The sequence below is a fragment of the Mustela putorius genome, unplaced genomic scaffold, assembly GCF_011764305.1.
Source record: "Mustela putorius furo isolate JIRA1106 unplaced genomic scaffold, ASM1176430v1.1 tig00000421_pilon_pilon_pilon, whole genome shotgun sequence".
Lineage (NCBI taxonomy): Eukaryota > Metazoa > Chordata > Mammalia > Carnivora > Mustelidae > Mustela > Mustela putorius.
Genome location: NW_025421375.1, coordinates 6,920,226 through 6,938,094, shown reverse-complemented (window position 1 = coordinate 6,938,094; position 17,869 = coordinate 6,920,226). Strand labels below are relative to the sequence as shown.

Sequence of the window (17,869 nt, the reverse complement as noted above, 5' to 3'; positions counted from 1 at the left end):
AACAAATGGCAATAGATGAATTTGTGGGAGGTCTGAGGTCAGGGACAGGAGATTGCAAAGTACTTAACTGCAGTGGAAAATGATGCATTTCCAGCAACAGCGATATAATTTTTCACTGTAAAAGATCCAGAGACAGAAGCCAGGGAGACCATTTAGAATGCACCGATGGTGGCCTGGCTTAACTTAGGGTAACTGTGGTTATTGACCTGGGCCAATGGGAAGGTGTGATTCTGCGACAGAACGACGATGACGGCAGAGCGGTTAGAGGACAGACAGTGAAACAAATCACGGTTTTCGGGGCGTCCTGCTGTGAACCGGAACCAGAGCACCCCAAGCTTTTCAACTAAAAACCAAAAATATTCAGACGGTGTCTAATTACAGGAGAGGCCAAAAGAGCTGAACTCTGGTCCTGCCCTTCCCCTATGGTACCAGCAAAGACCCGAGTGTTCGGGACCCAGCCGGGAGTCCACCCTGGTTCAGGACAGAGCGGAAACAGGTCAACCAAAGAGAATATCACCTTCAGAAAAACTTGCGCGGGAGAGCCGATGTCCCACCGCCGACCGAGCCCACCTCTCAGGGCTTATTAACCCCGCCTCCGGAAGTACCGCCCGCCGGCGCTCACTTCCGCTATCCCTGGCGACAGCTTATCTCGCGAGAATTAGAAGTGCCTATGAGACATGGGCTAAGCGGAAGTCGGGCCTCTTTTTCGTGGCGCCTCGGAGGCGTTAGGCTGCTTCAGGATGAAGGTAGGAAGTGGTGGAGGCTTTTGGAAGTGGGCTCCGGGGAGGCGAATCGAGCCCCAGAACATTGCAGTGCTACCGTCCTGGCTCTCCAGAGTCCTAGCTCCAGGTGGAGAAGAGTCTGAGGCGGGAGAAAGCCTGCCGCTCTCGGGTCCGAGGGCCCTCAGGAGAGCGGATGGCGAGCGATTACAGCTGGAGTCGCGCCGGGCGGGGAGCGCCATGGTGGCGTCCTCACGCTCGGCCGGGCGAATGCGGCCCTGCTGCCTCGTTGGCGGCCGGTGGGTCGCGCTTCTTGCTCTGTCGGGCTGAAAGGCTGCGGAGGGCCCTTCGGCCCCGGAGTCCTTCCGCGAGGCTTGAGGAAAAATGAGCTTAGTTTTAGTGGGATGTTTGTGCGTTATTATGCACACGTGTGCTTTAGCTAACAAAACCGACACCTGAAGGTATCAGCTCCTCGTCTGGGGGGTTAGGTAATGGCTTTTTGGTGGTTCTGCGGTTTTCTAAAGCTCTTCTCCCCTTCCTCCCCCCTTAATCCTTAGCTGAACATCTCTTTCCCAGCTACTGGCTGCCAGAAACTCATTGAAGTGGACGATGAACGCAAACTTCGAACCTTTTATGAGAAGCGTATGGCCACGGAAGTTGCTGCGGACGCCCTCGGTGAAGAATGGAAGGTTGGTTACCGAATTAACTGTCCGTGCTGTTGCTGATTGGTAATTGTGGAGCGGGGTTCCTGCTCCGGGTTCTGTCTTCTGACCTTGGGTTACACCTCCACGTTTCGCTTGAAGTAGAGCTGTCACCTTGCGGGGTTCTGTGTACGCCAAAGGAGAATCCACACCTAAAGTGGTTTAGAAAGTGCCAACAAGGGTGGTTTCTGGTTGGTTGCTCGTTTGTACTTTTCGTTTCTTAACATAATCTTTCCATTGCTCGAACTGTTCCATCTAGTAAAACATGGGTTAGAAATGGGACTTAATTGAGAAGAATTTGCTCGTTGATGTTGGCCAGTTGAAGGTACAGACAAAACTTAGTAACCAGAGAAAACTGTAAGTTTCAAATGGGCTTTGATTTAGGATTTAAGGGCCGTAATCCTTTATTTTACAACGTGCCACTGTATTCTGCAGGGTTATGTGGTCCGAATCAGTGGTGGCAATGACAAACAAGGCTTCCCCATGAAGCAGGGTGTCTTGACCCATGGCCGTGTCCGCCTGCTGCTGAGTAAGGGGCATTCCTGCTACAGACCAAGGAGGACGGGAGAGAGAAAGCGCAAATCTGTTCGGGGTTGCATCGTGGATGCCAATCTCAGTGTTCTCAACTTGGTCATTGTAAAGAAAGGTGAGGTTTCTTGTATTCTTGAGTTCAGTTTCTGTTGACACGGACTCATTTATTTATTTTTAAAGATTTATTTCTTTGACAGATTACAAGTAGGCCGAGCAGTGGGGGTAGGGGGGAGACTTCCTCTCCAGCAGAGAGCCAGGGGCAGGACTCGATCCCAGGACCCTGAGATCATGACCTGAGCTGAAGGCAGAGGCTTAACCCACTGAGCCACCAAAGCACCCCTGACACTGATTACCAAAATGGTTTTTTATTTGCAGTATCCAGTTTGACCATTGGACTGTTTCTTTACCAATGCATAAACAGTAATTACGGTTCTTGTTTGTAAGCAAGTTGTGGAACTAAGAAGTTCTGATCACTTTCCTCCTCAGGAGAGAAGGATATTCCTGGACTCACTGATACTACTGTGCCTCGACGCCTGGGGCCCAAAAGAGCCAGCAGAATCCGCAAACTCTTCAATCTCTCTAAAGAAGATGATGTCCGCCAGTATGTTGTGAGAAAGCCCTTAAACAAAGAAGGTAGGGGAAATTATGCAATTCGGGGTTTGCTCAATTTCGGTTGTCTGTAGCATTTTATACAGAGAATAGAAAGTCCATCTATTATGTATTTACCGTATTTTAGGAAAATATTGGGAAGAGGGTCAAGATGGGCACTTGTTACTAATCCTTGTTTTATCTGATGGTTCTCTAGAGTATTAGAATTTTACGTGAAATTTTGCCTGGGTTACTGACGTATGTTTATCTGAAGATAACTTACCAGACCTAAAGTTCATTAGTTTTGGTTAGGAGTCAGGAAGATAATAGGAAATTCTGGGACTGTTAACTCCTGGCCTTTATTTTCTTGATCTGAGATGTGGATAGCAGTTGTAGGAGTTGTGGCCATTAGAAGGAAAATACTTGATTCAAAATCCTAGGAACAGGGCGCCTGGGTGGCTCAGATAGTTGTCATGATTTCCAGGTCTCGGGATTGAGCCTCATGTGGGGCTCTCAGTGGGGAGTCTACTGCTTCCTCTGCCCGTCTTGGGTTTTGTTGACAGGGTGGTAAGTCTATTGAGTTATATAGTAGTTTAGATTTGGCTTAAAAGGCTTCCTACATGTAAGTTCTAGGTAGTCCTGTTAGTAATGTTTTTAAAATGTAGATGTGGATCCTGATGAACATGGGTATTGACAAGTGAACATGGGTATTGACAAGTGATTGAATCGTCATCTAAATTTTCAGGTAAGAAACCTAGAACCAAAGCGCCCAAGATACAGCGTCTTGTTACTCCACGTGTCCTCCAACACAAACGTCGGCGTATTGCTCTGAAGAAACAGCGCACTAAGAAAAACAAGGAAGAGGCTGCAGAATATGCTAAACTTTTGGCCAAGAGAATGAAGGTAAATCAAGAAGACTGGGGGAGGGAAAGTCAGGCCTGACTTTGGATTTTTAAGCCGGACAAACTATAACTGCTTTTTTGTTTTGTTTAGGAGGCCAAAGAAAAACGCCAGGAACAGATTGCCAAGAGACGGAGGCTGTCCTCTCTGAGAGCTTCTACCTCTAAGTCTGAGTCCAGTCAAAAATGAGATTTTCTAAGAGTGACAAATAAATAAGATCAGACATTAAATCCCCTTCATTGGCTTTTCATTGATGATAAATCATAGATAAATGGATGAAAAAAGTGAGATAAATAGGGGAATATTATATACAGCAATCTGATGGTGGATAAAGTTGCAAGAGATACTTCAAAGTGAAACCCTTCAAGGTGAGCAGTTGAGACAGTACTGTAACAGTGGATGGCCAGAACAGGGTTTCTTTTGGGATCGGTGGGTGGCTCAGGAAAGGATTCTGAGCATAAGGTACCTATTGTTTTTTCAAGCAAGGCATGGAACAATTTGGGGGAAATAAGGGACTAGGACTATTAATATTTTGTACACTTTATTTTGAGGAGTACAGTTTTAAAGATCTATACACAATACATGAAAAGTGCCCTTAAGAAGATGGACATTGTCATATGTAAAAAAGATACCTTGTTAAAAGCATAGTTAACAGATACCATTTTAAAACAGTTCACAAAGCTTTTAAAACCAGTGCAAATTATATTAACAAAAGCTTTTCAATTCTAGTAAATTGTTACTCATGCATTTTTATGGTTTCACACTGTGCCTTTAAGAAACACTTAGATCAGTGAAGGATGCACAAAGTAGTATACTTCTAATGTAGCCTGTCTAGTTTCTGTATAGTAATTGCAGTTAGAAGTATCCTTTATAGACTAGAAGGCTCTTAAAAAGGCACATCACGCTTTAAGGGTGAAGAATGGGAATTCCTTATTTGCTGGAATACATGTTTTAACCACAGGTAAGTAAAATTTTCAAACTGCTTTAACATGGAGACTGAAGCTGTGCTTTGCACAATGCAGATTGTGATTCAGAAGATTTGTGGCCCCAGATTGTACGTTAGTAATAAGTTCCCAGCTAATGCCAATAATGCCAGTCCTCAGACTGAACCAGCTAGCTGGGGGAGATAATGCTGCTCTTAATACATGGTATTAAAAAGTTGAATAACATGAAAAATTTTAATTGGCAACTGATGATCCATAAATTAAGGTCAAACTAAAAAGGCAGAAAGGGAAAATGGAGCATTTGTAAGTGATAACATAAAAGGAATAAACACCGCAGTTGGGGTAAAGTCCAGAAGTCCGGTATACAGTCTCGACTATCAAATCCAAAACTAGTAAGTAATGCTAAACATCTGGACTAATTTGAAAGATTGTTTGCAGAAGTTCTCAGGCTTTTTAAGTTTAATACATGGCTACAACCATTCTAGATATTTCTAAATGTATGGATAATGACTGCATTATCTGGCTTTACAGTTTTGTTTGCAGTAAATTTTTAGTGGTCCCCTTTCTGTGGCAGGTACTAGAAGAGGCCTTTGTGCACTTTTAACACAACAACCCCTATTTCTAAATGAAAGCAGGGTAAGGTTTCCAATGTATAATGGCTGAGTTATTTAGAATGCTGTAAAAAGTTACTAGGAAATGTATACTTTGGAACGGTAGAGCCAAATCTTCAATGTGTGAGGCGATCCTCCTTAACTTAGTAGGAAGTGCTTTGGTACGTAATTTAGTTCAAGTTAATGAAGACTACAGAGAAGAGGAAAAACACAATATCAAACTCTAAAAATCACAAAGGTTAGAACTGCACACATTTCAGGAGCCTTAAGCAAACAGCAAACAAGAATTTTCCATTTTTATTCAACCTCAAGCTTAGATGTAAGATAATTACAAACTTTGTTGGGACAGTAAATGTTAAGTACCAAGTGTTAAATTGCAAAAATACATATTCTGAGATAGTGCAAATGATCCATTTTTAAGGTAATGAGTTGTACATAATTTCTGTCAAGTTCTTTCACTCAGCAATTTCATAATAAATTGAAACAAAATCTGCATAGGTTAGATTAGCCCTGAAATGTTGAAAGACTAGTATAGTAAAAAGTTCTAAAAGATTACACCAGGTGGGACATTTGTAACACCTGGAAATTCTATCAACTAATTCAGTCGTCTGCGTAATTACTGTAAAAGCACACAACCAGTGGCTTTTTCAAATCTTGCAGAGTTAAGGCAAACTTAATTGTTGCTAAGGGTTTTTAACGAAAGGCCATGATAAATGTCAGGCATGTGAGGTCATGATTTTCTTGAACCTACTGGCAACAAGCTCAATAAGCTTTAACGTTTTAAGACTTAATTGATCCATCCTAAAAAACTATTTACAAATGCACAAATAACAAGCATACAAATTAAATATACAAGAATAAAATTCTGTGTGCAGTGCAAGTTTATCCCACAGGTTTTTAAAAGTGACCAATAGCAACAATTGATGTACCTGAACAATTTGAGGTCAAAAAAATAAAATTTTAAGCACATTCCAATTTTGTAAATTATGAGGCTGGTTTGATTTCATTTAAACTATGATTGGTTCCTTTATTCCAATCTTAAAGCTGTTGTAAATTAACATGGTATTGGGAAGAGGATGAAAAGTCACTTGGATATTAAAGATAAAATCTGCTAAGGAAGAGAATACCTAAGGCAAGGCTGCCCTCAGACTTTAAAATAGTTTTGATTAATGACTACAGCTGAGTTTAGTAGTAGTCATGTAATAGTTGTAGACCCCTTTCAGAAAATTGTATTGCAACATGCAGTCTAGGAATTTTAATAAATATAATATGGCTGTACATACAAATCCCTACACAGCCACACATATATACACACACATACACAAATAGTTGCTCCTGTAATTGAGATTTCATTTTTTGGGGGGTTAGGCAAGTTTACATTAAACTGCTATTCCCCAAGACCAACAACTTAAAATATAAACAAATGCGAAGAATGAATAGTTTCGCATTATCAAACAAATACACTGAGAAATCCAAAAACCGTTTTGGATCAAGCACAGGCAGATGAACCATTCAGAAGTTGCAAGCCTTTTAGATAACTAACCCTGGGGCATTTTTATGTTGTGAGATGATTCAGTATGAATTATATTTCATTATATGTTGTCCCAAGCGTTAACTTCATTTCCCTTTCATCAATTGTTAGCATTTGAATAAACCTTGAATGTTTGCCAACGGAATCTATTCCCTCAAGCTTTGTTGAAAATCTACTGAGCATCTTATTTAAATGAGAGGTGCTCCAAAACACTTCCTGCACCATTCCATACTGATACTTGGTGGAGCATCAATTTTCTGCAGCTTTTCAAGAATCTCTGAAGATAGATTATTGTATGCAAGTCCATATTCATTGTCAAAAGCCTCTGAAAGACATTTTCAAAAATGCAGTTGTAATTTGTTAGAAGTTATAAAATGAAAAATGTCAGTAATTTTATATGTATCTATAAACTGCATATTTAAAAGTAGAAATCTTTGGAAAGTAGAGGATCAATATTTATCCAAACCAATTATAATTCTGTAAATTACTTTAGAAAATGAAAGAACCTCCTTTAGTAATCCTTAATTAACCAACTTACCAATATCAATATTCTCTCTTCCAAGGGATACTAATGATAAGAAGAGGATTTCTCGGTATAAACTCCTATAAAACAAGTATTTTTAAAGTTAATGGGTAGAGAACATAAAAATGCACATATGAAAGTTTTATAAAATGGTGAAAAATGATTACGTTCTATATCTAGTTAACAGTAATGTGCCCATGTCAGTGTCCTGGTTCTGATAAAACACTACAGTTAGATGTCAGTTTAGGGGAAGCTGGGTGAAAGTATGGTGAATCCTGTGCTACTTTTGCAATTTACTTTGAATTTCTTTTTCAAGTTAAAAAGTTTCAGACGTAAGGCTTCACACTAAAAACTATTTTAAGTGGTGTGTTTTAACTTTATTATAATATTTTAGCAGTATAAATACAGTTGACCCTTGAACAACATGGAATTGAATTTCATGGGTCCACCTCTATTTTTTTTCTCAATACAGCAGAGTACTGTAAAGGTATTTACTAACTTTATTGTAAAAATTCATTATATTACACAACATACAAAATGTGTTTTGTTTGTGTTATTGGTAGGACTTCTTGTGAACAGCTATTAAGTTTTGGGGAAGTCAAACATCATACGCAGATAATCAGTTGCAAGGCGGGGGGGTCACTCAAGGGTCAGCTATAATAGGTAACTGTTTTAACTCTACTTTGCAATTATAATTTGCAAAAGAGTTTCCTCTCATCTTTTCCCACTTGACAAAGTAACATTAATTTTTAAATAAGTTAGGGGTCTAAAACCCTTGGACACTGAAAAGTGGTGTGGTCTTTATTATTATTTTTTTAATCAATAAAGGACAGACTACAATTGGCTTGTGAACATAAAAGTGTAACAAATCAAACCTTAAAAATGAGCTTCATAGCTCAGTTAAAAATGAAGGAAAGCTTAAAAAATGAACTGATTTCAGAGTACTTAACACAGAAAAAAAATTAGAGTAATGCTGATTTTGATAATGCTTCATACAGACTTGTACAGAAGCTTCAGAAGTCGTAACCTATTTCTAATTTTCCTTCTCTGCCTTTAAACTACAGATACTTGAAACTTGCTGCCCTTTAGACCCTGAGATTACAAAAGGATCCATTCATTTTCATCATCAGTTCATGCTCTGTCACTTCTGAGGTTATCTTCAAATATGCCATGACCAAAGAAACTTGCAGAGGACTTGCCAACTCTTGCCAACTGTTGGTATTTGGTAGCATTTATTATGCCACCTTTTCTGTAGTTTCCACTGCAAAATTCACTTATACTGAGACTGGGATTAGTACTGATCTAAGCCTGTGAGCAGACAATAGAGATCAGGAAAGCTCTATATCCTTTGTAATTTACTGTTTCCATCACTTATATAAATTGTTTCTATTCATAAACAGGTTTGTTTTGTTTTGTTTTACTGTCCCACAAGAAAATAAAAGATGTGCAGGTATGACAGGGCCTGAACAAGTAGTACATATGTACTGACATCACTGCTAACGAATTCATAGGTTTCCAGTGAATAGCAGTAATGTTTCCCCAAAGACTCTACATTTTAGACATGAATGAACTACCTCCTAAATTTTATTCTTCCACACACAATTTTTATAATATTTGCTCAAGTATGAACAGATACATTTGGGCAGCACTTTTTGAAACAGTCAGTGTTCTACACTGAGTATGTTTCCTTTACAACTAGAGATATTCTAAAAATAATACTTAAACATGAAATTGTCTTGAGTGGCATGAAGCAAAAACTGGATTCCTACCTTTGCCTTTTCATGTCTGGCTTTATTAGCTGTGAAAGTAGGTTGATGGGTTTAAGAACATCATTATGTTGAATACTCTGCCTGATGGTTTCTACTAAAGTGCTTGTTTCTTCTTGTTCCTCTGACAGGAGAGATAATTTCTTTTCAGAATCTAATAATAAGAACACAGTAAATAAGAATACTTTTAATTATTTTTGTTTAAAAAGTTTTTCCCCCAGAGTTGTAGCATTTTCTACAAGTATTGTCTTTTATTCAACACTGCCCCCTCCCACCAGTAAAATTATGTATCAATGTGGCCAGCTAAAAAATATTTTTCCTGCTTTCTTCAGATATGGAAGTCCAGTCCCTTTGCCTTCTCCCTGAATGTAGGGGTTCCTTCTTCAGGCTGGGATGTGATATCTTGTACTCTGGCAGCAATCGTGACCATGAAGCAACCTTAACCAATGGAAAAGGCACTACACCAGGAGCCTGGGTCGCTGATGACAGGAGTTACCTCCCAGTCATGGAGTGTCTACTTCATAACTTCTTTGAGAGAGAATAATCTTAACCTGTTTAAGCTTCCGTTATTTGCTATTAAATATAGCAGAGTATAATCCAAATTGAAACAAGGGTAATTCCAGAATTACTAAGAACAAATACTTATAGATTTCATAAATTACAAAAGAGCTTTAATACTAGGATTTAATCATTCTAATATTAAAAATACACAAGTCCAGGTGCCTGGATAGGTTGGTTAGTTAAGCATCCAACTCTTTGGGTTTCAGCTCAGGCCATGCCTCCTGGGTGAGATCAAGCCCCATATGGAGCCCCACTCTCAGTGCGGAGCCTGCTTAAGAGTCTCTCTCCCTCTGCCTTTGCCCCTTGCCCTGTTTGTGCTCTCTCTCAAAAAAAAAAAAAAAAAGTAAATAGGGCACATGAGTAACTCAGTGGGTTAAACATCTGCCTTCGACTCAGATCATGATTTCAGGGTCCTGGGATCGAGTTCTGCATGGGCTCCCTGTTCTGCGGGGAATCTACTTTTCCTTCTCCCTCTGCCTGCCACTCCCCTGCTTGTGCTCTCTCTGTGTCAAATAAATAAACAAAATATTTTTTAAAATAAGTAAATTAAAAAATCAACAAAGGGTGATTGGCCTGGAAGAAAGGGAAAACTTTAGCACTGCAGGTAATTCCAGCAACTCTACAATTTTCTGTGTACCCATGTTAGTTGAGATGGGAATATGTATCCAGTAGCTCCGTAGTCAGCCTCAGTTAGAGTGCCTGTCATAGAACAAGCTACTGTGTTTTTCATTCAACACAGCCTCTTAATAAAGACAACTAGCAGAACTTCATTTGTATTCAAATAACAAAGTTCTCTGTTAAAAGGAGAAATACTGGCTGCTACGGGTTCTGATTCTAGCTCTTCCACCTGCTACATGATGGTCTTTGAATATATTTGACTTTTATGCTGTGCTATGATCTTAGAACCTAACCTAAATATAATCTGCAACTTTACTGCTTCTCCCATAGTTCAGTTTTTTAATTACTATTTGAGAAATAATTCCCATTCAATTCACCCACTTAAAAGTGTATAATTCCATGACTTTTAGTATATTCATGAAGTTTTGCAACCATCACAATCAATTTTTGAAGATTATCATTCCCCCAAATAAACCTATCAGCAGTCCCTCCTCTATCTCCCCAAACCTTCAGCCACAGGCAACCACTAATTACTTTTTCTCCACAGATTTACATGTTCTGGATAGTAATATAAAAGTAATCATACTGGGGCGCCTGGGTGGCTCAGTGGGTTAAGCCGCTGCCTTCAGTTCAGGTCATGATCCCAGGGTCCTGGGATCGAGCCCCGCATCGGGGGGGGGGTCTCTGCTCAGCAGGGAGCCTGCTTCCTCCTTTCTCTCTGCCTGCCTCTCTGCCTACTTGTGATCTCTCTCTGTCAAATAAATAAATAAAATCTTAAAAAAAAAATTCTCTTAAAAAAGAAAAGTAATCATACTTTGTGTTTTGTGAGTGGTTTCTTCTATAATGTTTTCTAATTCATCCATATTGTAGTATGTATCAATATTAATAACTTTTATTTCTAAGTTAAGAATCCATTGTATGGATGTACTATACTTCATCCATTTCTCAGTGGATGGACATTTAGGATGTTTTCATTATTTGGTTATAAGAAAATGCTGTTAAGCACAGTGTACTACTTTTTAGACATACGTATGTTTTCATTTCTCTTGGGTGCATACCCGAATGCTACTGCTGTGTCTCATGATAACTGGGCCATTTGAAGAACCTTTGAAACTGTTTTCCAAAGCAGCTACTTTTTATTCCACTCAGGAGTGTATGAGGATTCCAATTACTCTATATCCTCACCAATACTTGTTAGTATCTGATGCCTCAAATTAAGGCCTGCCTAGTGAGTGTGATACAAGCGGGGGTGGAGGGAGGGAGGGACAGGGGGAGAGAAATCCTCAAGCAGACTCCCCACTGAGCTGCAGGTGGGGCTTGATCCCAGAACCTGAGATCGACCTGAGTTCAAGAAATCAAGAGCTCAGCCAACTGAGCCATCTAGGGGCCCTCTATTTTATTCTTTTTAATGCTATTGTAAATGGGATTATTTTTGTATTATTCATTAAAAAGTATATGGAAATACAGTTAATTTTATTTAAATTAGCCAGCATATAGTACATTAGTCTTTGGTGTAGTGTTCAATGATTCCTTAGTTGCATATAACACCCAGTGCTCATCATATGCCCTTCTTAATCCCCGTCACCCAGTTACCCCACATCCCCCCCATACAGGTAATTTCTGTGTATTGCTCTAGTATCCTCAACTTTGCTAAGTTATTACTTCCATATAGGGTGTGTATTCTCTCTATATCTTTTCTTAGATTACTTTTATTGTTGAGGAGCCTGACTGGCTCAGTTGGTTGAGTGTGTGGCTCTGGATTTCAGCTCAGGTCATGATCTCACAGTCGTGAGATCAAACCCTGCATCAGGCTCTGCAATGGGCATGGAGGCTCCTCCTTAGGATTCTTTCTCTCTCCCTCTCCCTCTGTCCCTCCCCAACCCTGCTCATGCTCTCAAAAAAAAAAAAAAAAATTATTGTGAAGTATAGTTAACAGGTAATGCTATATTAATTTCAACTGCATAACACAGTGGTGTGGCAATTCTGTAGCTCACCACAGTAAGTATATAGTCACCACGTGTCACATTAAAACATTGACCATATTATCTATGCTGTAGTTCTCTTCTCTGTGACTATTATATAACTGAAGTTTACATCTCTTAACTCCATTCACCTATTGTGTCCATTCCTCACATCCGTCCCCTCTGGCAACTACCAGTTCTCTGTCTTTATGACTGTTTCTGTTTTTTTTGTTTTTATAGATTCCACATATAAGTGAAACCATGCAGTATTTGTCTTTCTCTAACTTATTTCACTTAGCTTAATGCCCTCAACATCCATCCATGATACTGCAAATGGCAGGATCTCATTTTTAATGGCTGAGTAATATTCCATTATGTAGTACTCCACACACCTGTTATCTTCTTTATCAATTTGTATTGGTTGCTGGACACTTGGGTTACTTTCATACCTTGGCTACTATAAATAATGCAGCAAACACAGTGTTTTTTATTTCTTTGGGCAGAAACCCTGTAGTGGAATTACTGGATCATATGGTAGTTCTAGATTTAATTTTTTGAGAAACCGCCATATTGTTTTCCACAGTGCTGCACCAATTTACATTCCCACCAACAGTGCACAAGTTCCTGTTTCTCTACATGCTCAGACCACGTGTTCTTACTCTTTTTGATATTAGCCATTCTGACTAGTGTGAGTTTCACTGTGGTTTTGATTTGAATTTCCCTGATTAGTGATTTTGAGCACCTTTTTATGTGTCTCTTGGCCATGTGAATGTCTTCTTTAGAAAAATGTCTATTCAGGTAATCTTCCATTTTTAAAACTGGATTATTTGTTGTTGTTATGTAAGTTCTTTATATTTTGGGTAATAACTCTTTACTGAAAGTATCGTTTGCAAATTTCTTCTCCCAGGCAGCAGACTGCCTTTTCATTTTGTTGATGGTTTCCTTTGCTGTGCAACATCTTTTTATTTTGATGCAGTCCCACAGTTTATTTCTGCTTTGGTTTCCCCAGCCTGAGTAGACATACCCATAAATATGTTGCTTATGGGCACCTGAGTGGCTCAGGGGGTTAAGCCTCTTGCCTTCACAGCTCAGGTCATGGTCTCCGGGTCCTGGGATCAAGCCCCACATCAGGCTCCCTGCTCGTGGGGAGCCTGCTTTCCCTCTCTGCCTGCCTCTCTGCCTACTTGTGATCTCTCTGTCAAATAAGTAAAGAAAATATTTAAAATATATATATTGCTATGCCATAGTCTAAGAAATTAGTGCCTATGCTTTCTTCTGGAGTTTTAGATTTTAGGTATCACATTTGGGTCTTTAATCTGTTTTTAATTTATTTTGGTGTAGGGTGTAAGAAAGTGGTCCAGTTTCATGCTTTTGCCTACAGCTATCCAATTTTCCCTTTTGTTGAAAAGACATTTTCTCCGTATGTATCTCTTGCCTCCTTTGTCATAGAGTAACTGGCCATATAAGAGTATGGGCTCTGTATTCTGTTTCACTATGTAACTATTTTAGTGCCAGTACCATACTACTTTGATTACTATAGCTTTGTGCAGTGTATCTTGAAATCTGGGATTGTAAGCCTCCAACTTTGTTCCTCTTTCTCAAGATTACTTTGTCAGGGCGCCTGGGTGGCTCAGTGGGTTAAGCCGCTGCCTTCAGCTCAGGTCATGATCCCAGGGTCCTGGGATCGAGCCCCGCATCGGGCTCTCTGCTCAGCAGGGAGCCTGCTTCCTCCTCTCTCTCTGCCTGCCTCTCTGCCGGCTTGTGATCTCTCTCTGTCAAATAAATAAATAAAATCTTTAAAAAAAAAAAAGATTACTTTGTCTATTTGGGATCTTTTTGAGTTCCATACAAATTTATGATAATTTTTTCCAGTTCTGTGAAAAATGCTATTGGCATATTTATATGGACTGCATTGAATCTATATATTGTTTTGGGTAGTATGGACATTTTAATGAGATCAGTTCTTCCAATCCATGAATATGTTGTAACTTTCCATTTGTTTGTGTCATCTTCAATTTTTTTCATCACCGTCCCACAGTTTTCAGAGTATAGGTCTTTTACTTTGTTAAATGTATTCCTTGGTATGTTATCCTTTTTGGTACAATTGTAAATAGAAGGGTCTTCTTAATTTCTCTTCCTTCAACATTGTTTTTAGTGTATAGAAATGTTATCAATTTCTGGCTATTACTTTTTTTTTTCAAAGATTTTATTTATTTATTTGACAGAGAGATATCACAAGTAGGCAAAAAGGCAGGCAGAGAGAGGTGGGGGGGAAGCAGGCTCCCCGCTGAGCAGAGAGCCCGATGGGGGGCTCGATCCCAGGACCCTGAGATCATGACCTGAGCCGAAGGCAGAGGCTTAACCCACTGAGCCACCCAAGCACCCTCTGGCTATTACTTTTATAACTCCACTGAATTTTAATAGTTTTGTGGTCAAGTTTTTCAGGTTTTCTCTATATAATATCATGTCATCTTCAAATAGTGTAGTTTTACTTCCTCCTTTCAAATTTGGATGTCTTATTTCCTGTCTGACTGCCACAGCTAGGATTTCCAGTACCATGTTGAATAAAAATGGTAAGGGTAGACATCCTTGTCTTGTCCCTGATCTTAGAGGGAAAGTTTTCAGTTTTCACCACTGAGTATAATCTTAGCTGTGGGTTTTTCATATATGGCTTTTTTATGTTATGTTCCCTCTAAACCCATTTTATTTAGAGTTTTTATCATGAATGACGTTCTTTTTTTCAGAACCTAATGAGATGATGTTTTTTCATCCTTCCTTTTATTAATCACATTAATTGATTTGTAAATATAGAATCCTTGTTGTATCCCTGGAATGCATCTTACTTGATCATGGTAAATGATCCTTTTAATATACTGTTGAATCTGGTTTGCTAATATTTTAAGGATTTCTGCATTTATGTTCATCAGGGATATTGGTAAGTAATCTTTTTGGTAGTGTCTTTATCTGGTTTTGGTATCAGTGTAATAATGATGGCTTTGTGGATTGAATTTGGAAGTTTTTCCTTCCTCCCATATTTTTTTGGAATAGCCTAAGAAGACCAGGTATTAACTCTTAAGTGTTTGATAGAATTCACATGTGAAGCTGTCTGGTCCTGGATTTTTGCTTGTTGGGAGTTTTTTGATTACTGATTCAATTGCATTACTAGTAATCAGTCTGCTCAGATATTCTAGTTCTTTCTCACTCAGTTTTGAAAGACTATGTTTTTAGGAATTTATCCATTTCTTCTAGGTCCAATTTGTTGGCATATAATTTTTCACAGTATTATAATAATCCTCTGTAGTTCTATGGTGTTAGTTATTTCTCCTTTTTCATTTCTGATTTTACTTGAGACCTCTTTTTTTTCCTAATGAGTTTGGCTAAAGGTTTATCAATTTCATTTACCTGTTCAAGAAGCCAGCTCTTGGTTTCATTGATTTTTTTTTTTTTTTTTTTTTGGTCTCTATTTATTTCCACTCTAACCTTTATTATTTCCTTCTTTTTAACTTTCGAGCTATGGTCTTTTTCTTGTTCCTTTAGATGTTAGAGATTAGTCTGTGACTTTTATGGCCTTTTGACATAGGCCTGTGGTGCTGTGAACTTCCCTCTTAAAACTGCTCTGGCTGCATCCCAAAGATTTTGGACTATGGTGTTTCCATTTTCATTTATCTCCATGAATTTTTTCTTTTAATTTGCTTTGATTAACTTCATTGATACACTGCTTATTTAAGGGCATGTTGCTTAGCCACCACCTGTTTTTTTCCAGTATTTGTCTTGTATCTGATTTCTAGTTTCACACTGTTGTGGTCAGGAAAGATGCTTGCTAGTATTTTAGTCTTACTGTTTTGCAACCCAACATTGATCTATCTGGGACAGCGTTCCATGTGCACTTAAAAAGAATGTGTGTTTTCAGATGAAATTCAATTTTTGTGAATATTTGCTTTATATATTTAGGTGCGCCTAGGGGGGTGCTCAGATATTCAAAACTGTTACATCCTATTCTTGGACTGATTCTGTTATCATTATGTAAGGCCCTTCTTTGTCTCTTGCTACACTCTTTGTTTCTTTTTTTTTTTTTTTAAAGATTTTATTTATTTATTTATTTGACAGACAGAGATCACAAGGAGGCAGAGAGACAGGCAGAGAGAGAGGAGGAAGCAGGCTCCCTGCTGAGCAGAGAGCCCGATGCGGGGCTCGATCCCAGGACCCTGGGATCATGACCTGAGCCAAAGGCAGAGGCTTTAACCCACTGAGCCACCCAGGCGCCCCACACTCTTTGTTTCTAATCTATTTTTTGTCGGATAAAAGTATTGCTACCCTAGTTGCTTTTGTTTTGTATGCTTCCATTTGCATGGATATCTTTTTCCATCCCTTCATTTTCACTCTCTGTTTATCTTTAGGTCTACTGTGGGTCTCTTATCAGCAGCACAGATGGGTTTTCATTTTTTGAAAATTCCTTCTGTCACCCTCTTTTGATTAGAGTATTGAGTCCATTTATATTTAAAGTCATTACTGAATAAGGTATATACTTATTGCCATTTTGTTAATTGTTTTCTGGTTGTTTTGTAGTTCTCTTTTCCTTTCTTCCCTTGCTCTCTTCCCTTGAAGTATCAGGACTTTCTTTAGTGTTATGCTTTTTCTGCTATTATTTTTTGTATGTATTACAGGTTTGTGATTGTGGTTATCATGGAATTCATACGTAACATTTTATGTATATAGCGTTCTATATTATTAGGTTCATGGTTGCTTAAGTTTGAAAACATTTTTAAAGCACTAGAGGTTTACTCCCCCCCTCCATGTTTTATGTGTACAGTGTCCTATTTCTTTTTGTGTATTACTTGACTGATTTTTGTAGATCTAATCCCATCATAATTTTCTTCAATTTATGGCCTTTTCTTTCCACTTAAAAAATTCTCCTTAATATTTCTTTTACGACTTATTTAATGGTGATGAACTCCTTCAACTTTTCTTTTTGAGAAACTCTTTCTCTCTCCTTCAATTCTGAATGATAACCTTGCCCAGTATTCTTTTTTGTAGGTTTTTTCATTTAACGACTTTCAGATATCATGATCTTCCCTTTTGGCATGCTAAGTTTCTATTGGTAAATCAGCTGACAGGGACCCCTGGGTGGCTCAGTGGGTTAAAGTCTCTGCCTTCGGCTCAGGTCATGATCCCAGGGTCCTGGGATCGAACCCCACGTCAGGCTCTCTGCTCAGCAGGGAGCCTGCTTCCCCCTCTCTCGCTGCCTACTTGTGATCTCTGTCTGTCAAATAAATAAATAAAATCTTAAAAAAAAAATCAGCTGACAGGGATGCCTGGATGGCTCAACTGGTTAAGCTGCTGCCTTCAGGTCAGGTCATCAAGTCCCACATCAGGCTCCTTGCTCAGCAGAGAGCCTGCTTCACTCTCTGCCTCTGCCTGCTACTCTGCCTGCTTGTGTTCTCCCTCCCCCACCCTCTCTCTGACAAATAAATAAATAAATAAATAAAAGAAATCTTTTTTAAAAAATCAGCTGACAGCCTTGTGGGGTTTCCTTTGTATGTAACAGTTTTATTTTCTCTTGCAGTTTTGAAATTCTCTAGCTTTAATTTTGCCATTTTAACTGTGTGCCTTGTTGTGTTCTGTATACACGGGTTCATCTTCTTAGGGGCTTTCTGTGCTTGCTGGACCTGGGTGTCCATGTCCTTCCCTAGAATAGGAAAAATCTTTAATTTGGGATATATTCCTTTCTCTTCATTTTGTCTGATTCTGTTTGTTTCTCTATATTAGGTAAGTCAGCTGTATCTGTGTCTTGAAAGTAGTGGCCTTGTGTAGAAGAGGTCCTGCGGTGCCGTAAAGCGCAATTCTCCCCACCCCATCACCAGAACCAGGTACTCCAAGAGCTTTCTTTGTGGGCTCTGTGTGTCCTCTTGTGGCTG

General features: G+C 39.1%; 2 protein-coding genes across 2 annotated transcripts in view; one reads left to right on the top strand and one right to left on the bottom strand.

Annotated features, from left to right (window-relative positions):
• Positions 1 to 599: 599 nt before the first annotated feature.
• On the top strand, positions 600 to 3,669 carry RPS6 (ribosomal protein S6). The gene is made up of 6 exons (XM_045079662.1): positions 600 to 746; positions 1,277 to 1,408; positions 1,856 to 2,066; positions 2,438 to 2,584; positions 3,285 to 3,442; positions 3,533 to 3,669. The coding sequence occupies exons 1-6, from the start codon at positions 741 to 743 to the stop codon at positions 3,626 to 3,628; spliced, it is 750 nt and encodes a 249-aa protein (XP_044935597.1). The 5' UTR covers positions 600 to 740; the 3' UTR covers positions 3,629 to 3,669.
• Positions 3,670 to 3,963: 294 nt separating this feature from the next.
• The window catches only part of DENND4C (DENN domain containing 4C), a 141,730-nt gene continuing 127,824 nt past the window's right edge, over positions 3,964 to 17,869 (bottom strand). The window contains 3 exon segments of the mRNA XM_045079661.1: positions 3,964 to 6,850; positions 7,064 to 7,128; positions 8,818 to 8,968. Of these exon segments, the coding sequence (XP_044935596.1) occupies positions 6,714 to 6,850; positions 7,064 to 7,128; positions 8,818 to 8,968 (353 nt within the window). The 3' untranslated portion in view covers positions 3,964 to 6,713.

Bases quoted from the DNA above. Each gene is read 5' to 3' on its own strand.
- RPS6 (XM_045079662.1), top strand. The intron at 1,409-1,855 runs GTTGGTTACCGA...TGTATTCTGCAG, and splicing joins CCCTCGGTGAAGAATGGAAG to GGTTATGTGGTCCGAATCAG. The intron at 2,585-3,284 runs GTAGGGGAAATT...CTAAATTTTCAG, and splicing joins AAAGCCCTTAAACAAAGAAG to GTAAGAAACCTAGAACCAAA.